The following is a 20,208-nucleotide window of genomic DNA, read 5'->3' as shown; positions in this document are numbered from 1 at the left end:
AGTCTACTATAGGGTTAGCGTGTACTTGCCATACAATTACTTCTTAAGCTTCAAGTCGCTTGAGCGACACCTCGCTTGGAAATTAGGCGGCACAATTTTGAAATAGCCACATCCATGGATTGTGGTATAATGGTTCCTTCGACCCCACCGTAGAAAACACGGTGTATGCGTACGAGGTCTTCGCCAATCCGGAATTGGACACGAACTAGAATAGCATGTGCAAAATATGACCCAAGACCTCATCTAGAGCGGGAGTATATCCGGCCATATATCCATTCACCATGAGAATGAGGTTTTGAAATCCCGAAATTTGGCGACCTAGGCTTTGGTGCGTACTTATTGCCTGCGCTGCATCTGGGCAATCACTGCTGGCCTTTTCTGATCCCACTCCTCCCAAACGATAGAAAAGATAGCCGTATGCCTCCCCAGAAACTCGTTATTGGTGCCATTTCTCTTCTCAAGCGCATCAACAGGAACCCCGACCCGGCTACGGGGCAGGGCTGTTTTCCATCTCAAAATTCCTTCAAACTCGAATCCCATTCGTGCAGCGGTCCTCCGTGATGCAGTGTTATCCGCATGACACAGCCACTCTACCCGGCGTAGGCCCTTCCCTCCTGCAGATGGAGGATCTAGTGCATCGAGTAATAAAAGTCCGATGGCGTTGGAAGCAACATGAGTGCGATGGAACCTCGGAGATATCATAATGCCTATCTCTGAGGCAAAGCTTCCAGCTTCGACGCGAGGTACTGACGCAACGCCGGCAAAGTTCGATTCGCCTGTCTCTCCTTCCCTCAAGAAAGGAGGTTTATCCAGAATGGCAAATAGAATTGTTCCGCCAGATGCGATGTTTTTATCGTAGAAGTCACGCATGAACTCTTCATCGGTCTTGACGTCGGGGAAATTGACATATGCAAGAATATCGGCGTGCCTCGTGATAAGTTCCATGAAGGGTTTCAAATGGACATGAGGCTGCTGGTGTTATCTCATACCGATCTTGGTCAACATTGGAAGACAGCGGGACCTCCGGCTCACCTCGAATGGGACAAGTTCAACTCGGTCATTTCCCAGCGATTTCACTTCCTTTTGGCTGGTTTCTTGCGCCATGATATGAGTGCCCCACGCATATATACCCTCTTGCCTTGCAAAACAGCCAGTTGATCAGCATCAAGCAATTTCCAATTAGCGCAGTCTTGCGGCGGGGAAGCTGACTGTGGCGTTTTTTTGGGGTCCGTTTCCTGATCTTCGGTCATCCAGTGCTTTGAACATTGGTAACTTTCAAGGTGTTCTAATTCCTACACGTACCCTTTTCACCACTTGCATAGATGGTATCCGAGTCCACAGTCTTGATCATGGACTTCACATTGCATTCCTCAATGGAAGTTCTGCCCACTCCCACCAGATTTGCCGAGTCCACTTGAAGAATGCCCTTTCGACTGAAAAGCAGTTTAAACACCCATCGGATACAGTTACATTAATATCATCACGCAGTAGTGTGCCGATATACATAGTGCCAGTCCTCTTTTTGGAGATCCTGGCGCACCTTGTAGTTCCTCTCCGCAACCTGTAGCACGCTCATGTCCATGTCGACCACCTGCATTCCTTCTTCACATCCCATCTTGGCCACCGGGCCCACCAGGGGGAGTGTGACCTGCGATAGACCCAAAAAGTCCTCCGAAGGCCCGGCTGCATTGGCAAATATGATCGCACAGGTGTTTTCAAAGGTGCGTGCCGTGAGGGTTGACTCCAAGAACAGTCGTTCAGCATTTGGATTGTAACTCCTTACCTCGGGAGAGGCATCGTGAGGTGTCCCTATGAGTGACCATCAGTGACTACATATAGATAGTCCCGGTCACGGTTCTACTTACAGAATGTGGGAATAATCACAATCTCTGCCCCGGCGGCGATCAATTCACGGAAGGCTTCTGGGAAGGCCAAATCCCAGCAGATCAGCATACCAACGCGACCGATAGGCGTGTCAAAGGCGACATGTCTCTCGTGTGCGGAAGACGTCAAGGTGGGACGTTCCGGGTGCCAGATATTCTTCTTGCGGTAGTTCCCGAGCACATCGCCAGTGTTCGAGATGAAATATGCCGTGTTATACAACCGATCGGCCTCCTTCTCAATGATAGTACCTGGTACAATACATATGTTCAGCTCTTTGGCTAGCGCTTGGTAGTTGGCCAGGTATTTGGCGGATTCGCCCGCCTGCTGAGCCCATCGTGGATCTTCCGGGGCCCAAGCACTCAGATGGTATCTTGGGTCTGGGTCAGCGCACAGATTGAGTCGGTTTGGCGGTATACGTACTCAGGCAACACAGCGAGCTCAGCACCTTGTGCAGCAGCTTTGCGAATATAATCGCATGCTGTAGCGTGGTTATACTCGATCTCAAGGGCCTGGAGAGATCGTGGTTAATATGATCTTATCTGCGTCATCGATAGCAAACGTTTGACTAGACGTCATGCAGGTCAGCCACACACCTTGATATGCCATTGAATGATCGCGACGCGGTGAGTATCTGCCATCATGAAGATAGTTAAATGTCAATGTTTGATTTGTACCAGGAATGAGGGAGGAAAGTCTGAAGATAATATATTATACCCCGAGTCTGATACTACGCCTCGTGACCCCAACGGAGAAGTTGGAGAAGCAAAAAAAGTGGACTCGCGGCCGCCGCAGCGAATCGGCGCATTGAAAATCAAACTCTCCCAAAGCCCGTCCTTATCGTCGATTCTCATTACATTAATTAAACTGGCGATCTCGCGATGTGGCCCTCAGATTGAGGGGCCCCCATCCAGAGCCAGTACAGTATATCGGGTGATCATATCCAAACAAAGAATAGAAGAAAAATAACACGCGGGAGACGGACTTTCAGAATTCCATAACCCATACCATGTGGGCGCGATGACCAACTAGATCACGCCAGAGCTGCCGCGTCCACCACGAAGGTCGGCTTCTTACTTACTCGATAGACCAACCGGTCCGTCCAGAAATGGAAGATGATCGCATGCAAAGCCGGAATCGCCCCATACAGCGTTCCAGCGATGGGGAAGCAGATCCTCTCGAGGAGGAATTGTGGTTTATACCAGACCCGTTCGGCGCAGCCGGTGTCCGGAATGTTTGCCTCGCGCATGTCCTGCATCCGCGCGGCTAAGCAGATCGCATGTAAACGCTCATTGAGAGCTAGGCAGATATTCATGCCGATGAACGATGAAGTGCGGAAAACGTCATTGATGGCGAAGGCCCATTTCAGCGTTGGGTGAATCTGCCCTGCAGGCACGAGTGCTGTATAGAGGACGGAAAAGAGCAAAATAATGACCAAATGACACGGCAGGAAATGGGCTTCCCAGAGCAGGTTCAGCAAAACGAAATGACGCGGATGGAAGAATGCCTTGCGGTTTCTGTGGTTCAAGTAACCCAGAGTGCGTCGAACAGCAAAGCCCGAATCCAAAGATCCCCACATGTGTCGCAGAGCCTGTCCATATCGCGCGATGCAGGTGTCTAACGCGTGGCGCCAGCCGCTACCGCTATCACTAGAGATGTTGCATTGGCTGGCAGGGACATAAACCACGCGCGACACCACGTTTCCGGCTGTTTCGAAGTAGCACTTCAACATCATATGCATGTCTTCGCCAATGGCGGAAGGGCCACTATCCCATCCGCCGACCCTCTGGGCGAGAGATAGAGGGAGGGAGTATACGGAGGTTGGGATTGATATCATAGTTCCTGGGAACATAGTGGACATGCCAGCGAAGGACCAGAGCAGATCGGCGCTGCGAACGATAACATTCGTTTCGTGTGAGTTACGGTCGAAGATGATAGGGCAGCAGTAGACGGCGCGGTCTGAGTCGTCACGGTGCTCATAGTGCAAGCGACGGATTTCCGTGAAGTAGTCGCGCGAGAGATGGGTGTCGGCTACAGATACGTTAGGAGGATCTTGCCCTGCTTTGTGCACGGGGACAAGGCTGCTTTGTCTGACTCACCATCCATGACGGTGATCACCACCTTGCAGTTTTCGGTTCTAAGCTCGGCCTGGTGGATATCTACCACACGTTGTGCGGTGAATGCGACGTTCGAGCTTTTCCCAGCGATCTCCCCTTCAGTGCCGGCAGGGTGAAAGGTAGGGCGAATGTGTCGGAACGACGTCTCAAACATAGTTACCAACTGGGCAGCCTTGTCAAGAGAAGCGGCCTCCTTCTGCTCCATTGCGAGATAAACCTGTTTGAAGTCAGTCCCGCACATCATGCCCGGGGCAAATCCACCATACCTCGTATTGCGACTGGGCGCGCGGATGACATTCCAGCACCTTAAGTGTTGTCTCGAGTGTGTGCAAGTCCTCACAATAATTGGGAAGGATGATGGCATGTATAACCTCTTCCTCGTCAGGTTCGCTTGTTTCATCGAGCGTCATGAGGTTGATATTTTCGTTGAATGGGCTCGGTGACGGTAACGACATGGGCGACAACTGCTGGCTTGCGTAACCCTCGTCCGAAACGCATGAACTTGGGGAAATGGGAGCAGACGGCTTTGGGCGCCTCAAAAGAGCCTCCTTTACTTTACCGGTAACACGAAATATCGCCCATCCGAGCCGGCAGGTGAATCCGAACATCTCGAGATGGATGAGAATCGCGTATACAACGAAAATGCTTTGCGCGAGGTTTAATCCACTCCACCATCCGCCACGGAAAGGCTGGTTCAACCATAGAGGGACAGCACCAGCCCAAATCTGCCATCTTAGCAGGTCTGAAAATGCCGAAGCGAGGAGTAGGCCCAAGCCGATGATACTAAACCCTGGCAGACAGCGGGTCACCCATTCCATAATGTTGTTTGCGAATAATTTATACAGCGGCAAGTGAACTCCCCATATAAGATCACAGCTGAACAAATCTAGGTTAGTTAGCCAGCTAGGAGCGAACCCTTGGGAGGCCAAATAACTTAATACGGCTTCGCTACCTCCCAGGGGCCTTGAGCCCTCGGCCGTTGGGTGGTGATCGCTACGGAATTTCTACGAATAGGACTCGGTATGAGCCATCGAGCCCCTCACTATCTCCATTTTCGAGTACCTCCCATGTAGCCTCGTGTTTTTGTTGGCCTTCACCAAAATAAAAGTCCGCAAACCAGCGAGCTAAGGATGTCGTAGGGTTGGCTGCAGAAGCACGGGGTGAATGGCGCCCAACGGTTGGTGGATGCGTAGGCAGCAATGAAATACACTATGGACCCCAAGGGTGTAGTTCTACTTAATAAGGACTGCGATCTTCATGTCATGCCGTGCTTTTAAATTTTAGCTCGCTTCTGCTATCGAGGTTGATTTCGATCAATCAAATCATATTGTGGAAGCGATTTACAAAAGCTTAGCCGTGCGTGCCGCATTGATTGGTCCCCAATCCCATTTTGGGGCATGGACCGCTCCACTGCTCACCTGCCCATCTTCACCAATCACTTTCGACTCCAGCGCGGCGTGGTAGATGCGAAGGTAGAATATTAAATTCATGTGCAATGAGAAATTCACGAGACTGTTGGACGTGTGACCCCGGGCGCCTCTATCTGGTTATGACTTGGGACCCTCTAAACCGAGGGCCTTCAAGGCCTCCAAGCGGTAGTCCCATCGTACACTTTCCCAGTCCCATTCGTCTCCTAATAAGCCATACCATTCTATTTCTCCCGAGGCCTTACGTGCATTGAGCGCCCAATAGCCCCAACTGGCATCTGTTTCTTTCAGGAACCGTACAAGGTTCCGCCAGTAATTGCGATCCCCGTCGGTAGGTTCATAGGACGTGATGCCGATCTCTCCCACCCACACGGGTGCAATGTCTTCTGCCAGGAGGTACCCCCAGTTCTTCCACATCTCTGAAGCAAAATCCTCATACCTTCTCCCAGAAAATGGTGCCAGGCTTCCCCAGCCAGACCAGGGATATACATGAGCTGAGTATACCACTCGCCCCGGGATACTGAGTTGGATAGGCCTTTTCTTTGCTCCAGAAACATCGTTCGCTGACGAAATGCCTTCGACGATCATCAACCAGTCAGGGTTTATGGCCAGTAGCCGCTCAGATGCTCTCTCCGCTGCTTTTGCCCAGTCGCTCCAGTACATCGTGCCCCAGAGACCTCGCACTTCGTTTCGCAGATCCGCTCCTATCACAAACGGGTTCTGCACTAGCGGTCGCATCACCGTCTCCCAGTTCCGTATCCATCCCTCCTCCGTCAGTGGCACAGGGCAGAATAACTGCCCTCCCCAGTAGCTGTTCGTCCAGCTAAGATCGCATGGGTTGGCCCCGCAACACCATGTCGCAGTTGTGATGTGGTTGTTCGGGATGACTAGCAGACCTGCTGCGGTTAGGCTGTCGATAACAGCGTGGTAAACATCCAGTGCAGTCGGCGTAGACTCTTGGAAGAGGTCTTGGTTTGCTGCGATCAGGCTTGTATTGACTTGCGGGTTCCGCAGAACGATCTCGTCTGCGTAGGGCAGGCGGACGCTGTTGAACCCTAGGTCGAGGATCAGCTGTGCGATGTCATCTCGGTGCCGCACATCGAGTCCACCGGGCACAAAATATATGTCGCTGGCGCCATACCAGTTGATACTGGCGAGTTTCACAGGAACGTCGTTGGCATCCCGGATAAAGCGACCCTGAGTGTGGAAGGGCGGGGTGAAGTTGAGTGATGCTGACACCCGGCCAAAGCCCCCAGGGATCACAGCGGACGAAGATGGGTCCCAAGTATCCTTTTCTCGACTGAGTAAAAGTACCTGGGAGATAACTATGATGGCGGTGGCCAGCAGCCAGCAAGTCCTTCGGGTGCTTGGCAAGCCAGTGGACGATGGTCATTTCGTAGACGGTCTCGTACAAAGGCTTGAAGGTTTGACTTATTTCTGAATATGACGGCATATACCCCGAGAGTAGTCGTTAGTAGGCGGTTTTGAAGAATATTGAATGATATTGTCGAGCGTGGAACTGGTTTGATCTAGTCTCACGACCCTTTTTTGTGCTGGATCCGACTGGCCCGCAGCCAATGAGGTGACCATCAGGACTAGGAGGCCCTGGGCGCGGCAAACCCTAACGTACGAGCACATTATCAACGCTTGTCGATTTAAACATAGTCTCAATACCTGTCTCCCAAGCTATTTGGGTACCTTTTCAAGTTGATGCCCTTCTGTCTAGCAGGGAGCCAATAGATAGATGCGTCTATGATATGGTGCGTTTCTATTTCATAAAAAACTCGGCCAGATGCGATCTCGACATTCGAAATACCATCCCCAAAGGCCAGAAGAAAGTGATATACCTGACACCCGGGTCAAAAAGCCCCCCCCAAGAAATCAACCTGTCCTATCTCCTATGGGAGACCTAAACCGCGTCAGATCACTGGGTGTACTACTGATATTATGATAAGGTTTGAAGTCATTTATACTGTTAACAAGTGTACCGTCATTGTGTGTAGCTCAAATCTATACTAGCACTGGAAGAAAGTGGCCCTGACTCTGTTGGAGCTAATAGTAGTCATAACGCTCTACTAAGATGCCCAGGTGAGTTTTAAATTCAAGGAATAGAGCAAAATTCAACCAAATGGAAATTTCAGTCTCATAACGCAGTTCAGTGCAGCGTAAATAGGAAAATCAGGAAAGACAATTTAGTGAAAGTCAAAGCCCAGCCAAGCGAAAATCAGATGTACTCAATACTGGCTTCTCCTATCTTCTTATTGTCAAGGCCTAAAACCTTGAACTCGAGAATCCCTTTTGTCGCCAGCAAATCAATGGTGATTCTGAATTCCAGAAGCCACATACTCCCGCCGTCAGCAGTACTCTTCCTTCGCAGTTTTGGAAGATCTGCTACTTCAAATTTATAGTTGATCACCCCGATGTTGTGGTAGGCTATGTCATGTCAGTGGACTATGTTGCATCAAATTTGAATATGGAATACCCACTTAAGATATCATACCAATCAGGAGCAGAGTCAGCATAGCACGTATAAAGTTGAATTGAAGACTCCAGTGAGCCATCGGTTCCTTTGTGCACTCGCTCCAACCAGTGGTATGGCAAATCATCGCCTTGACCTATAGCTGTCCCCTAGTCTTTGTCAATCACCATTATCTAGTGGTACATGTGGGATGGTAAGATACCTTTTCAATGACCCAACTTATCCGATTACTGCAGAGCTTTGCTCCGTCCCAAGGAGATATGTAAGATTCGCTTTCAGGATCTATCCCTTCACGAAAATCCATGCGCAGACTGAAGCCGTAGTGAACTCGCGCTTTACGCTTTTGGGGACGCATGTTGTTTAAGCCTTGAAGAGCCGCCCCCTTCACTACACTTGCTTGACTGTCTACCGTTAGAGAAATGTGGGTAAATGATCCAGGATAGGTACTTACGGGTCTTCTGGGCAGACAAGAGTGATTGATCTTTTTAAGCACCATCTGTTGAGGATACCGAAAAGCCATGGAGAATCTCCGAAGCCGCCCACAAGTACGACCGTCTAACGAAAGGTCAGCTCGGTCAATTATTATGTGCAGTGCAAATTTATCTCCTTGCCTTCAACTTTTTGGATGACTCGTGACCCATTTTATTCTCCTGGTCTTGTAAAAGGGCTTCAATTTGATCTCCCACAGGCCGAAAGAAAGACTCCATTTCTGTGCTATTATATCATCAGCATAAGGAGACTTCTTGAACTCAACCTCTCGGGAATATAGACCTAGTGAATACGACAAGCCCGTCTTCAGCATTATAGTTGGTCGAGCTGGACACGCCTTGCATAACGAGATCAATCTCAAAGGTCTTGTTTAGTGTCTGAGAGGCCCCGAAGTCCCTCTTTTCAGCCTCGAATGATTTCATGAAAACACTTCCGGGGCCCTTCTTTTCGAATCGCAGAGTATCAAATGCCGAACCGAATGTTTCAGACATCCACCGATGGAAGTTTCGATCAATGTAGCTGGAGCCACATTTGCCTCCAGTTCCAATCAAAACCTCTTCAAACTTAAAGACTGGTTGGACTTGGGTAATCAGATAGGTGACAATGTCTACTGTACCGCCACCGCAGTCACAGATAAGGACACTTTCCCCGGCCTTCATAACATGAGCTAGATTATTTGAGAATGAACTAAACGTAGCCAAAGCGGCGGCCTCGGGTTCCGTGATCATGTTGATGTCGTCCTTGGGTCGAGATCCAAATCCAGCGACTCTCGCAGCATCCCAGGTATCTTGCTTTGCCTTGTCTGACCAGATTGCCGGAATCGTGAAATAAAATACCAAGGAAGTCTCACCAAGGATTTCATGTGTCAGACGCCTCTCGAGATACGAAATAATGTATGTGTAGATTTCCGCTAGGTAATCTGCACATACTTCACGAGGTTGGCGCTTGAACGATGGAACTGCTAGTAAGCCATGTCCCTGGATGATATCAAGATCCTCGATGCTAAGGATATGCTTTTTCTGGTTGTCCAGAAGGAGTTTTGTCCATGTGTAGGACTTCATTCTAGGAGTCACCTGATAGCCCCATGCCACATCCTGCTCACCAAGTGAAAGATTTTCACGTTTGTAGGCAATCCGGGAGGGAGTCTTCCACGTTTCGTCTTGTACTCGCGCAGGGCCAGGCCAGGTACGAATCACATGGATATTTTCCGCGCCTTGTGATGAGTTCACAAAGCTTACCCCTACCATATTGTGAGCTAATGCTGTGCTGCGGTTGACTTGAAGCTGGAGACTATCCCTACCGGTGAACGTAGTACCATAGTCCACGCCCACAATGATCTTGTGACCCCGTATGGAGCTCATCGTGAGGGTAGACTGATTGTATTCAGTTAGAAAACTAGCCTGCACTGATGGAGAGGAAGATATCCAGGGTTGATCTGAGGTGAGGAAAGAGATTCAATAAGCCCGTCGATGATGGGAAAGTTGATAGATCTGGAAGCTGGAAATTTGATGCTTGAATGGGAAGCAAACCAAAGCGTTGAATCATAGAAAGAGCCCGATAAGGGTGTTTGCTGGAAACTGCCCTGAAGATGAACCCACTGGTCGCTCTTTCCCTTTTCTTTTCTCTTCCTCTTGCACTTACCCAACCAACTCAATCATTCTACAAATTTACACCAACCCACGTTAGCATATATTCCAAAGAGACAAGGCGGGCGACATTTCGAGATAAGAAAACGGCTCCAAACCACAGACCGACAGATTTATCAGCAAGACCGCAGCATGGATTCGATGATGCAACAGCAAAAAGAGCTTCGGGCTCAGATGATTGAACTCTCGGATCTAGTGAAAAACATTGACAGCCGATACGCTAGCCTTGAACATGAAATACTTGCGCAGAAGTTTCGTGTACTCAATGGTCACCACAAAAAGCTTCAAGAAAAGATGGTAGTCACTGAGCAAGAGCTTAGTATGATGAGGCAAGCTAAAATCAAGGCGGAAGAATCCCTCCGCAACGTCCAGGAGATGGCATTCCAATTCCAGGATGACCAAAAGTGGGCTCCAGAGTCACACGGGGAAATCTCCCGGGAACTTGACCGAATCTATTCAGGTGCTCGTATGTGGTGTAAGAACCACGCTGATGAGGAGCTTTTCCATGAGCGCCTTCAAGTGGACAACTGGCCTGCGGAATGGAAAACATGGACACGCTACGATGAGACGGCCTTTTCGACTAACGCAAAAGTCCTGCCACAGCTTCTTCTGGAAGCTATGCTTATGCACATCATTTGCGAAAAAAATCCTCACCAATCCACTTTTTTTCCTGCCATGGAGGATGAACCCATTGGGTGGCGGAGAGGACCAGGACGTGAACGAAGCTTCTACAGCTTTGAGAAAGGAGCTATCTACATCTATGGTGAATGTTTTGGAAGAGTTGATTGCAGGTGAGCAATACTCGTCATAGCGTCCCATAATACAGTGGCTGAGGTTTTCTTTCACGTTATCAGGAGATATGGAGGGTGGCCATGCATGGAGGTCGCAGTGGCTTAGACTTCTCGATCCCAAGCCCCGAGGCGACGAAAGCGAAATGCAACGATTGAATGACACTAAGATCAGAACTGCAGAGGCTCGTAAAGAAGCTGCTCAAGAAACGATGAACGTCTTCGTAAGGAGCACTGCCCATCACTTGATTTGTTATCGATCTTTGCAACCAGAGACAGAAGCCTCCTTGCGTGAAATCTTCATCAATGCCGCCGAATTATCCTACAAGTTATGGCAACGAAAGAGCTACCTCGAGTTCAGGGGTATGAAGGACCTCCCCCGAACGTTCAACAACGGTGTGGATATTCTTCAGCCACACAGGATGCATAATGTGGCATTGGGTGACGATGCGACTGCATTGGATGGGGCAACTGTCCTTATGGTCACTCATCCAGCTGTTCTGGTTCACGGAGCCAGTGACGGGTCTGACTACGGTAGGTCTGGGATTTTGAAGGCTGCAGTGGTTTGGGTGGGTTAGGACGCACTTCTTTTCTATGGATTTCATATCGGGCCCTACAGACTGTTTCAGGTCCGTTATGATAGTTACCAAGGTACTCTTCGATCTGTGGGTTGAACAGAATACATTGAATTCATTTGCTCATATATATACTGCCATAGACATTTAAATAGAACCTTGAAGGCATTTTTCAAAAAACTCCACCACGTACGGTACCATCTTATCCTCTTCGTGAGTCGCTCCAGGTACAACTTGAAGATGACACTTTGCCCCATTGTGGCGCCAATTCTCTTCTAATCGAACTACTCCCCCATAACGCCCGTTCTCAACTGAAGGACTGAGTGGTCGACCACGTGCAGTTGCATAGAAAGTATCAGTGTCGCAGTCACCCACAATAAACATAGCCGGAATAGGACATAGCCTCTCCCACTGGATCGCCAAACCAAATACACTTTCCAGGTCACTCACACCGTTTGGGTACGGCTTGCTGGTATCTGGCAAAGTCTGCGATCCGGGAGCACCGATTGCTATTGCCTTCAAGCGCTCCGGGTACAGGTATGCAAAGCGATGAACGTATTGCCCGCCACCACTAAACCCCCAGAGAAGGAACCGGTCGATGTCGACACGGTTGTAGCGGGCTTTGACTTCTTCTACCATGGCGAGAACAATCTTGTCATATCTCGTATCTCCCGATACAAGCTGCTTGTAACCATTCCTGTCTTGTGGATCGTCGGGTTCAATCGGAAACAGCGGGGCAAGGATGATATATGAGTGTTTTCTTGCGAAGAAGGTGAAGCCTTCATCGCGGATCTCGGAGGCATTTCGAGAGCTCTGATGGATCAAGACCATCAGGTTGAGACGTTCGAGATCGTGATAATTAGGAGGGACATAGAGAAAGTAGGAGAAAGGACTGCTTCGAGAGGTGAAACATGGGGTCCTATTTAGATAACCCAAGGATTCGGCGACAGCGGGATCAAATCGATCAATGCTGGGGACCTCCATTTGGTTTCGAGCACAGTATTTGGGAAATATGGCACTTGGATATGCCAGTAGGGGAATGGGGGGCCTGGGGCTTTTTATGTGGAGAAGCTCGAAAAGCATGCTAATGCACCTCGGAAAGTCTCCGAACCGTGAATGGATCCACCAGACGCGGGGAAACCCCAAAGGGCTGTTTGTCTACAAACTGGGGAGAGCTAATATACATTCATATGTAGCTTACAGTCTACAAGCGATCTTTGGTTAAGCAGCAAAAAACAAGTCAGATTCATGGCAAGGTCATTGGGCACAGTTGAAATTCATAGGGCGACGCAGTCATCATCTAGGAAAGAACCAACAAGGGGGGGAAAAGACCTCGCAAAACAGACTAAAGACAAAACGGTATAGGGCTCTCAAATTGGCAGCAAGACGCAAAGGAAATCCATAAGTCCAGAGCCTCAACAACTCCTCCCAGGCTGATGTGCACAGAATATCATCTCCCCCAAACCCGCTAGACGAAGACGAGGACCATCTAAGAAAAGGGCCAAAAGGCCAGGGCCGGCACTGGAGTACGATGTATAGTCAAAGAATTTGTTCGTTGCAAATCACAAATGAAAAAGAACGCGCGGTCCAACGCCGCTAACAAACGTTTAAGTTCAATCATACAGTCGAGGACTAGTCGTTTCCTTCCGGTGAATCCGTATCCTCCTCCTCTACTGGACCTGGCTGACAATCTCGCTGGCACGAGACAGGCTCTCAACCATCTGCTGGCACTCCTTCCGTCGCCGGATGGTGTAGTCACTCTCCTTGAGCAGGTCATCGAGGTCGGCTTGGCGGTACATGTTCTCAATCAGCTCGGCTTGCATGGAATCCTTGGTGAACCTGAGAGCGGGGTTAGCGAGTCGCCGACTGAATTTTGCAGAATTATAACGTACTGCACCAAGGTATACATGATGGCCTTGGGAACCATATCGATCATGGTGCGTTTAACAATATTGAAGTAGGAGGTGATGAGAAGCTCTGTAGCAAGGTTAAAATCCTGCAAAATGCGTTCATAATGCTGCCAACTTACTAATAACCTCGACTTCAGTGGCTTCACGCTCGGAAAGACTGGCAGAAGCCTTGAGAGTTGGCGGTGGAGCCTCCATTGCAGCCATCTTCTTCTTGTTCTTGGAGGCCCAGAAGCTGCCAAAGAAGGAGCTTCCATTAGCGGCCTCGCCCGTCGTATCCAAAGAGGGGCTCTGGGAGCGCGGCGGCAAAGGCTTGCCAGTCTTCGGGTCGACCTGAGTAGGCTTTGAGGCCTGCTGGCGTTCGTTCACGATAGTCATGGCCTGAGAAAGTTTAGCATGGATCAGACGAAGATTGTTGAGCTTTCTGGATGACTTACGCGGTGTCCGTTAAGGAAGTCAGGGTGACCAGTATTGATATATGTGGTCTCCATGGCGATAAGGTCCTTGACGAGCTTGTTGGTGGGGTCCATGCACTTCTTGAAGAAAGCAATCACAACCGCATGGAACTTTTCCTTAAGCATGGGATATCGACGGAACATCTGCTTGTTCAACAACTGGCCGAGGATGCGCGTCAACTCATCATAGACCAGTGAGATGCACTTCACACTAGGATCTTCCAACCGCTTGATTTGCTGCTTGACGATGATCTCGAAGGTGGTCGTACCAACAAACAAGGCTGGGGAAGAACCGGAAGAGTTGTATAGGAAGGTGCGAATATCAACATCCTTCACTTGATCAAAAGGATCAACGGCCTTGACGCCGTTTGAGTAGAGTTCGTGGAAGACGAAGCTGATACGAGCACCGCCGGACAACTCAACGCTCGAAAGTTCAGGGCTCTTACCCTCCAGAACGGTACGGTATTCGTTGCTGAATTCAGTGATCATATTCATGATAATACTGGTGCTGTTGCCCAGCAGCGAATCGCCTAGCTGGGACAGCTCCGAAGTATATTTCTGGAGAGAAGAGGAAATACGGGCTTTGATATCGGGCAGGGTTTGCTTGATGTGCATCATAAGGATCTAAACCAAATCCTGTATCAGTATGCGCAATGCCTTTCCCACGTAGCTGGAAACAATACATACCAGGTTGAGCTTGCGGGCAAGGTAGGGGGTACCGCAGTATGAAGCCTTGTTGCGGTAGGCCTTGTGGTTTTCAAAGAAAGCCTTCTCGGCCTCCAATGCGTAGGCAATAGGACGCTTGTTCTCAATGTCACGCTGGCCACGGTTGACCACAGGCACATAGCCCAGGCGCAAGGGAATAATCCGTCCAGCGAGAATATCCACCACGTCGGTGCCCTCGTCCATCAGATCGATCTTACTCAGCACACCGATAGTGCGCTGACCTTCAGGGTCAACCTGTCGAGCCAGCTTCAGACCATCAGAGTTGGCCAAATCCTGGTTGGCAGACGTGACAGCCAGAATGATAGCATTGGGCTTGCTGATGTGCTTTAGGACCATGTCCGTAATCTGCTTCTCGATATCTTTGGGCTGGTCACCGACAGGTACTCTGGTCAAGCCAGGAAGATCCACGAGGGTAAGGGTAAGGACATTGGGCGAGTAAATGCGCAAGTTAATAGGAGCAGGCGAGATGCCGGCGTTCTTGCCAACCTTGGTCTCTGTCTCTCGAACAATCTCCTCTCGGATCTTGTTGAAATCGTAGAACTTCTGGTTGGGGATATGCAAGAATTCACCATATTCATCCACGTTGGACTCGCTGTCGGTAGTTTCGACCTTCTTGTCGCCGTTCGTCTCGGGGCTCGCAGGCTTGTTGATCAGTTGCAGAATGAGGGGTCGTCGAGTAACAATTCCTGATCCTCGAGGCAAGCTATTTCAGAGAGCATGAACAGTTAGCAATGGCTGACGACACACGAGCAGGAGGGGCCCGCCATCGCCGGCAGCAGAGTGAACGCTGGCAGCAAAGCACCCAAAAGGCAAAGTGACACATACAAATCGCGACCAACAATGTTCTCTAGCACTGAACTCTTTCCGCTTGACTGTGAACCGACAACAACGATCTGGGGCAAATCGATAGGGTTGTGGACCTAAGTAGAAGCCACTGTTAGCAGGCACACATGGCAACGACATCACACATTATGGGATATAAGCTCACCCCAACTGTTGAGAACACATCCTGGAGCTTGTTGACAAGTGAGATCAAGGTAGGATCGTTCACATTAATCCTGGCGCATGAGTTAGAACGGGGCCGCATAGAGGGGGACTGAGGACCAGGGGGAGCGCACGAGTAGCCAGAAGTTGGGCTTGCCATGGCTGGCGACTGTGAGGGAAGCTTCTGCAAAGAATGGAGGTTTCGGTTATTTCCCTGAAGAGCTTAAAGAGAGAAAGACAGGCGCAAGGAGTTAGAGGGTAAGGTACCTTGTGGAGATGGAAGCGGAAGACTGTTTGTTGGACCTGAAGGCGGTGATGCAAAGTGGCGGGCGGCCGGGCCCAAAAAAGCCACAACAGGCAGTGAAGTTAGGTGTCAGCTGTTATCTCCGGGTGACTACCATTCTTTTCACAATACAATAATGCTGCCTGGAATAAGGGTTGGCTTGAGATTCTATCAAAAGGAACAGTTTATCGTTTGGACAGGACCAAAAAAATTTGGTTGGAACATAGCTACAGGGTAATGTAAGGTGCTAGATAACGTGAAAGGCCTCGCAGGAAAGACAGATAAAATGCACAAGTGGCCAACCGCCACCATTTACTCGTCAGAGACGGAAGCAAATCGATCAGTCATGGACTGCAGGACCTTCTCGTATTTGCTGGAAATCGCTTGTTCATCGTCGGGAACCTCGAACTTCATACTTCGGAGGGAAGACTGGAGGTCACTGGTGGCCTCACGAACCTTGCTCCAGCTCTGACCCTGGGAAATAGCCTTTTGAGCCTCGTCGTGGAAGCTCATGAATGCCTTCATCATATACTCGGTCTTCCACAATGGGCAGAACTGATCGTAGTCACTGTAACCATTCTGCTGGAGGAAGTCCTCCTTGATCATGCTAGCCACATCCAAGGTGATCTTGTCAGAGTCACCCAGAGCGGCCTTACCGACCAGCTGCACAACCTGGTCTAACTCCTCAGACTTGGAAAGAAGCTCACGGATCTGATCACGAAGGCGAGGGAAATCCGGGTTATTCTTTTCATAGTACTTGTCCAGGACGGCGTTGTATTTGCTGTAGGAGATTGAGGTGTTGATGGAGGGGAAGTGCTTGCGCTGGGCCAGCTTCTTATCAAGACCCCAGAAGACCTGGACAATACCCAGGGTACTGGTAGTGACAGGGTCCGAGAAGTCACCGCCGGGCGGGCTGACAGCGCCAACAATGCTGACACTGCCTACACGCTCGGGGCTGCCAAGAGCACTGGTCTTACCAGCTCGCTCGTAGAAAGACGCCAGTTTGGCACCCAAGTAGGCGGGAAAACCCTGATCAGCAGGCATCTCACCCAGACGACCGGAAATCTCACGCAAAGCCTCGGCCCATCGAGAACTTGAGTCGGCCATCATAGCAACGTTCTTGCCCTGGTCACGGAAATATTCGGCGATCGTGATACCGGTGTAGATAGAGGCCTCACGAGCAGCGACGGGCATGTTGGAGGTGTTCGCAATTAAGCAAGTACGCTTCATAATAGGTTCCTTGCGGCCGTCGATGTTGATAGAAAGCTTTTTACCAAATCAAAGTTCAGTATGTATCCAGCTACTCCTGATGTTGCGAAACTCACCTCAGGGAAATCCATCAATACTTCGGCCATCTCATTACCACGCTCACCACAACCAACATAAACAATGATATCACTGTTGGAGAATTTGGAGACACTTTGAGAAATGACAGTCTTGCCACAGCCGAAGGCGCCAGGGATGCACACTGTACCACCCTGCACACTAGGGAAGAGGGCATCCAGCACACGTTGGCCGACAATGAAGGGCGCATCGGCAGGAAGCTTGTCGGTAACGGGACGAGGCACACGAACGGGCCAAGTCTGCATCATACCATGCTCGGTCTTCTTGCCATCGAATTCAATCTCCAAGAGCTTCTCGTCGACGGTGTAGCTGCCCGCAGGAGCTATGCGGGTGATGGTACCCCGTGCACGCGGGGGCAGCAAGATTTTGTGCTCATTCAATAAGCTGTTCTCGAAAACGATACCCCAGATATCACCCCCGGTAATGTGGTCGCCAACCTTGAAGTTGGCAGGCTTGTACTCCCACTTCTTCTCACGGTCGAGCGCATTCACGGAAATTCCACGTGGAATGTAGATACTCTTAGACGAATCGGAGATGGCCTTGAGGGGTCGTTGAATACCATCGTAAATGGTCTCCATCAACCCGGGCCCCAGTTCGACGGAGAGAGGCTTGCCGGTAGGCTTGACGGGGTCGCCGACAGTAAGACCAGCTATATTCGCAAGCAATAAATCAGCAACTTGGACTCCCATCTGGGAAGACGGATTCCCGGGTATTAGGTGGCTTATCGGGAATGGATGCCATACCAGTTTCTTCGTAAACCTGAATAGTAGCTTTATCGCCATCAATTCGAATGACCTCACCGACGAGCATATCGTGGCCGACACGACACTAGAGACGATGCGGTATCAGTCCCGCTCCGTGGAGCTCGAGGAGGGGGGGATAGCTTACCAGCTCGTACATGGCACAACCGATCATCTGCTCGGCCACAACAACGGGTCCGGAGACCGAGAAGATCTTTCCATCCTCAGCTTGCGAAGACATGGTGGAGGTGCGTGCAGTGGAGGGAGGGGGGAGGAGATGGACGAGCTGGTTGAAGCGGGCGAGGGCGAGTCTGGAAGCGGTGGCAGTGGCAGCTCGGGCGGTGGAGGCTGTCTCGTGGGCGTCGTTGGTGTCCTTGGACGGAGCTCTCGTTCTGGGCGGCGAATAAGTTCCAGCAGAGATGGCCGGCTCTTCAAAAGAGGTCTCTCCCAGGCCCAACATTCGCTGTCAATTAATAGATGAGTTGGAGAGTCGATCATTGCAAGACCGATCTACCTTTATGGTGGCTGGCTATGGTATGGTGGTCCCAGTCTAATCGTGGAGACCCGCGTTTACTCTTCACCCAATCCTCGATCGTCTGCCTTCCGGAGATTGGCGCCCCAGTCAATTGTTCACCGCATCAACATGGCTGCTCAGCTTTTGATGTTGGTCTTACTGTGGATCCGTCTTCACAGTTTGGGTTCTTGGTGAAGATTGGAGCATACTAGTAAGCAGGGCTGGCAGTAGCGAAAACCAAAGAGCAAGAGCCATCCAATTCCAAGATTGCAGTTGGATGAGAGCTCAAGCCCAGTTCATATTTCAATCAAAAAGACATATTGGTATGAACCTCGGAATAGCGACTTCTTGTTGGTGCTCTCATCCTGTCCTGTGACCACTGTATAGTCAAACATGTGAATCATGCAATCAGGCATACCGAAGCCTCCATGAATTCGTGCAATCAGGTTACATCAAGGTTCTGTAGCAAGCCTATGGAAATTGCTCTATGATAGTAGCTCATATCTCGGTTTAAGCGCGCACTGGAAAATTGAATGATGAAGAAACATTGGTATTACTAGAATACCTCGAGAAACAGGGTGGTCCAAACTTGCAACTGATGTTACTAACTCGTAATGTAACTTACTGTGTCTACTGTGTCTAATAGTGGTATCTGCTGGCGATACACATTTGTGACCTTGATTCATCAGATGTCAGAGCTCTAAAGTACAGCCTAGTTAACATAGGTGCTGTCCGTATCAGGATATATAGCCCGATACTTCCGCACTGCGGTAATTCGGGTGGTTTGAAGGCGAAATATACCTTAACGGGGATTGGGCCTAAGCGGTAGCTGTCACAGACTGTTTTCGTCCCACTTGGAAGCTAGTTATTGAATTTGTCTGAGTCATGGGAATACCAGAGGAAGCTATGGATTCTCGATTATCTTCATAAAGAATTGTAATTTGAGCTGGCTACCTAGGCCTAAAGGGGCGGATATAGGTTTAATACCCCTTCCGAGATATGCCGTCATGGATGACGTTAAGAATGAGGGGGATCACACAAGGATAGGAAAAAAAGAGTGAATGGTAATATTCTGGCACAAGAGGTACAGTCTGGCCTGTCTCAGACGGCATCGTGCGTAGAGAATCAATTACATACTGGTAGTAGTTAACTAAACTCCATTTCGCCGTCATTTCCCCATAATATGTGCCAGCTTCTGGGCTTGTAGCGGTCGCTTAGGGCCGACAAGACTTATTTCTATAGCCAATAGTCAGCACATGTCTGTCTGCAGCATCCACTTTGCAGGTGAAAAAGGTTTAGATCACATACTCCGCATCCCTGGCAATTACAGCTGCCACTGGTGCAAGTGCAGGCATGGGAGCCGGTGCAGTTACAGTTGGATCCACAGCCACAGCCCATGGTGATTCGATTCCAAAGTTGGTAATTTGAAGATAGAGGATAAAGAAGTGGTTTGAATATATACCGAGTAATAGATGAGGTTTACGGTTTCCAAGGTCCTCACGAGGGTTCTTATACCTGCCACTCGCCGCTGTAGGACAGGCCAGCATCATGATGGCGTCAGTGGTGATCATTAACCACTCTTTTTGATATGCTGGTCATGGTAGAGTCTAACCCGCCCGCTCCTATCGGATCAGTTCAGCAGGAGATTAGTAAATGTAGTTACTACTGCGTAGTGAGGGGAAGATAGCAATATGGACAAGCCCTGGCTTGAGCGGCAAGGGAGCCCTGGAGTTCCGAACGAGGATGGGTCATTAGGTTGAAGAGGTAGGTCCTTCGGGTCAGATCATGGAGTCCTATTGGATGCAATATCATGCTTTCTGTAGATTTGCTTGGACAATAAGGAGCCCTTCGCG

General features: G+C 49.8%; 10 protein-coding genes across 10 annotated transcripts; 2 read left to right on the top strand and 8 right to left on the bottom strand.

Moving 5' to 3' along the window:
• Positions 1 to 336: 336 nt before the first annotated feature.
• Positions 337 to 2,525, bottom strand: N7468_007898 (uncharacterized protein; the record flags this gene model as incomplete). The annotated part of the gene is made up of 7 exons (XM_058477194.1): positions 337 to 969; positions 1,033 to 1,133; positions 1,303 to 1,433; positions 1,485 to 1,809; positions 1,866 to 2,254; positions 2,305 to 2,393; positions 2,478 to 2,525. The coding sequence occupies 7 exons, from the start codon at positions 2,523 to 2,525 to the stop codon at positions 337 to 339; spliced, it is 1,716 nt and encodes a 571-aa protein (XP_058327539.1).
• A 389-nt stretch (positions 2,526 to 2,914) lies between these two features.
• N7468_007897 (glycosyltransferase family 2 protein) lies at positions 2,915 to 4,203 on the bottom strand (the record flags this gene model as incomplete). The annotated part of the gene is made up of 2 exons (XM_058477193.1): positions 2,915 to 3,912; positions 3,981 to 4,203. 2 exons carry the CDS (start codon positions 4,201 to 4,203, stop codon positions 2,915 to 2,917), a joined length of 1,221 nt encoding a protein of 406 aa, XP_058327538.1.
• A 22-nt stretch (positions 4,204 to 4,225) lies between these two features.
• N7468_007896 (uncharacterized protein) lies at positions 4,226 to 4,816 on the bottom strand (the record flags this gene model as incomplete). Its single annotated transcript, XM_058477192.1, has 1 exon — positions 4,226 to 4,816. One exon carries the CDS (start codon positions 4,814 to 4,816, stop codon positions 4,226 to 4,228), a length of 591 nt encoding a protein of 196 aa, XP_058327537.1.
• A 729-nt stretch (positions 4,817 to 5,545) lies between these two features.
• N7468_007895 (cellulase family protein) lies at positions 5,546 to 6,818 on the bottom strand (the record flags this gene model as incomplete). Its single annotated transcript, XM_058477191.1, has 2 exons — positions 5,546 to 6,657; positions 6,740 to 6,818. 2 exons carry the CDS (start codon positions 6,816 to 6,818, stop codon positions 5,546 to 5,548), a joined length of 1,191 nt encoding a protein of 396 aa, XP_058327536.1.
• Positions 6,819 to 7,649: 831 nt separating this feature from the next.
• N7468_007894 (Hsp70 family protein) lies at positions 7,650 to 9,754 on the bottom strand (the record flags this gene model as incomplete). Its single annotated transcript, XM_058477190.1, has 5 exons — positions 7,650 to 7,858; positions 7,912 to 8,053; positions 8,107 to 8,305; positions 8,356 to 8,459; positions 8,687 to 9,754. The coding sequence occupies 5 exons, from the start codon at positions 9,752 to 9,754 to the stop codon at positions 7,650 to 7,652; spliced, it is 1,722 nt and encodes a 573-aa protein (XP_058327535.1).
• Positions 9,755 to 10,171: 417 nt separating this feature from the next.
• Positions 10,172 to 10,834, top strand: N7468_007893 (uncharacterized protein; the record flags this gene model as incomplete). Its single annotated transcript, XM_058477189.1, has 1 exon — positions 10,172 to 10,834. One exon carries the CDS (start codon positions 10,172 to 10,174, stop codon positions 10,832 to 10,834), a length of 663 nt encoding a protein of 220 aa, XP_058327534.1.
• A 64-nt stretch (positions 10,835 to 10,898) lies between these two features.
• Positions 10,899 to 11,405, top strand: N7468_007892 (uncharacterized protein; the record flags this gene model as incomplete). The annotated part of the gene is made up of 1 exon (XM_058477188.1): positions 10,899 to 11,405. The coding sequence occupies one exon, from the start codon at positions 10,899 to 10,901 to the stop codon at positions 11,403 to 11,405; it is 507 nt and encodes a 168-aa protein (XP_058327533.1).
• A 144-nt stretch (positions 11,406 to 11,549) lies between these two features.
• On the bottom strand, positions 11,550 to 12,386 carry N7468_007891 (uncharacterized protein; the record flags this gene model as incomplete). Its single annotated transcript, XM_058477187.1, has 1 exon — positions 11,550 to 12,386. One exon carries the CDS (start codon positions 12,384 to 12,386, stop codon positions 11,550 to 11,552), a length of 837 nt encoding a protein of 278 aa, XP_058327532.1.
• Positions 12,387 to 13,072: 686 nt separating this feature from the next.
• Positions 13,073 to 15,634, bottom strand: N7468_007890 (dynamin-like GTPase vpsA; the record flags this gene model as incomplete). Its single annotated transcript, XM_058477186.1, has 8 exons — positions 13,073 to 13,241; positions 13,295 to 13,379; positions 13,432 to 13,690; positions 13,747 to 14,388; positions 14,452 to 15,193; positions 15,316 to 15,410; positions 15,479 to 15,548; positions 15,609 to 15,634. 8 exons carry the CDS (start codon positions 15,632 to 15,634, stop codon positions 13,073 to 13,075), a joined length of 2,088 nt encoding a protein of 695 aa, XP_058327531.1.
• Positions 15,635 to 16,069: 435 nt separating this feature from the next.
• On the bottom strand, positions 16,070 to 18,339 carry N7468_007889 (H(+)-transporting V1 sector ATPase subunit A; the record flags this gene model as incomplete). The annotated part of the gene is made up of 5 exons (XM_058477185.1): positions 16,070 to 17,023; positions 17,083 to 17,721; positions 17,861 to 17,929; positions 17,990 to 18,174; positions 18,222 to 18,339. 5 exons carry the CDS (start codon positions 18,337 to 18,339, stop codon positions 16,070 to 16,072), a joined length of 1,965 nt encoding a protein of 654 aa, XP_058327530.1.
• Between the last annotated feature and the right edge of the window lie 1,869 nt (positions 18,340 to 20,208).

The sequence above is a fragment of the Penicillium chermesinum genome (genome assembly GCF_028974085.1).
Source record: "Penicillium chermesinum strain IBT 19713 chromosome Unknown utg000006l:1.0-2335141.0:1.0-2336784.0, whole genome shotgun sequence".
Classification (NCBI taxonomy): Eukaryota; Fungi; Ascomycota; class Eurotiomycetes; order Eurotiales; family Aspergillaceae; genus Penicillium; species Penicillium chermesinum.
The sequence above is the reverse complement of the archived record's forward strand: the minus strand, read 5'-3'. Positions and strand labels throughout refer to the sequence as shown.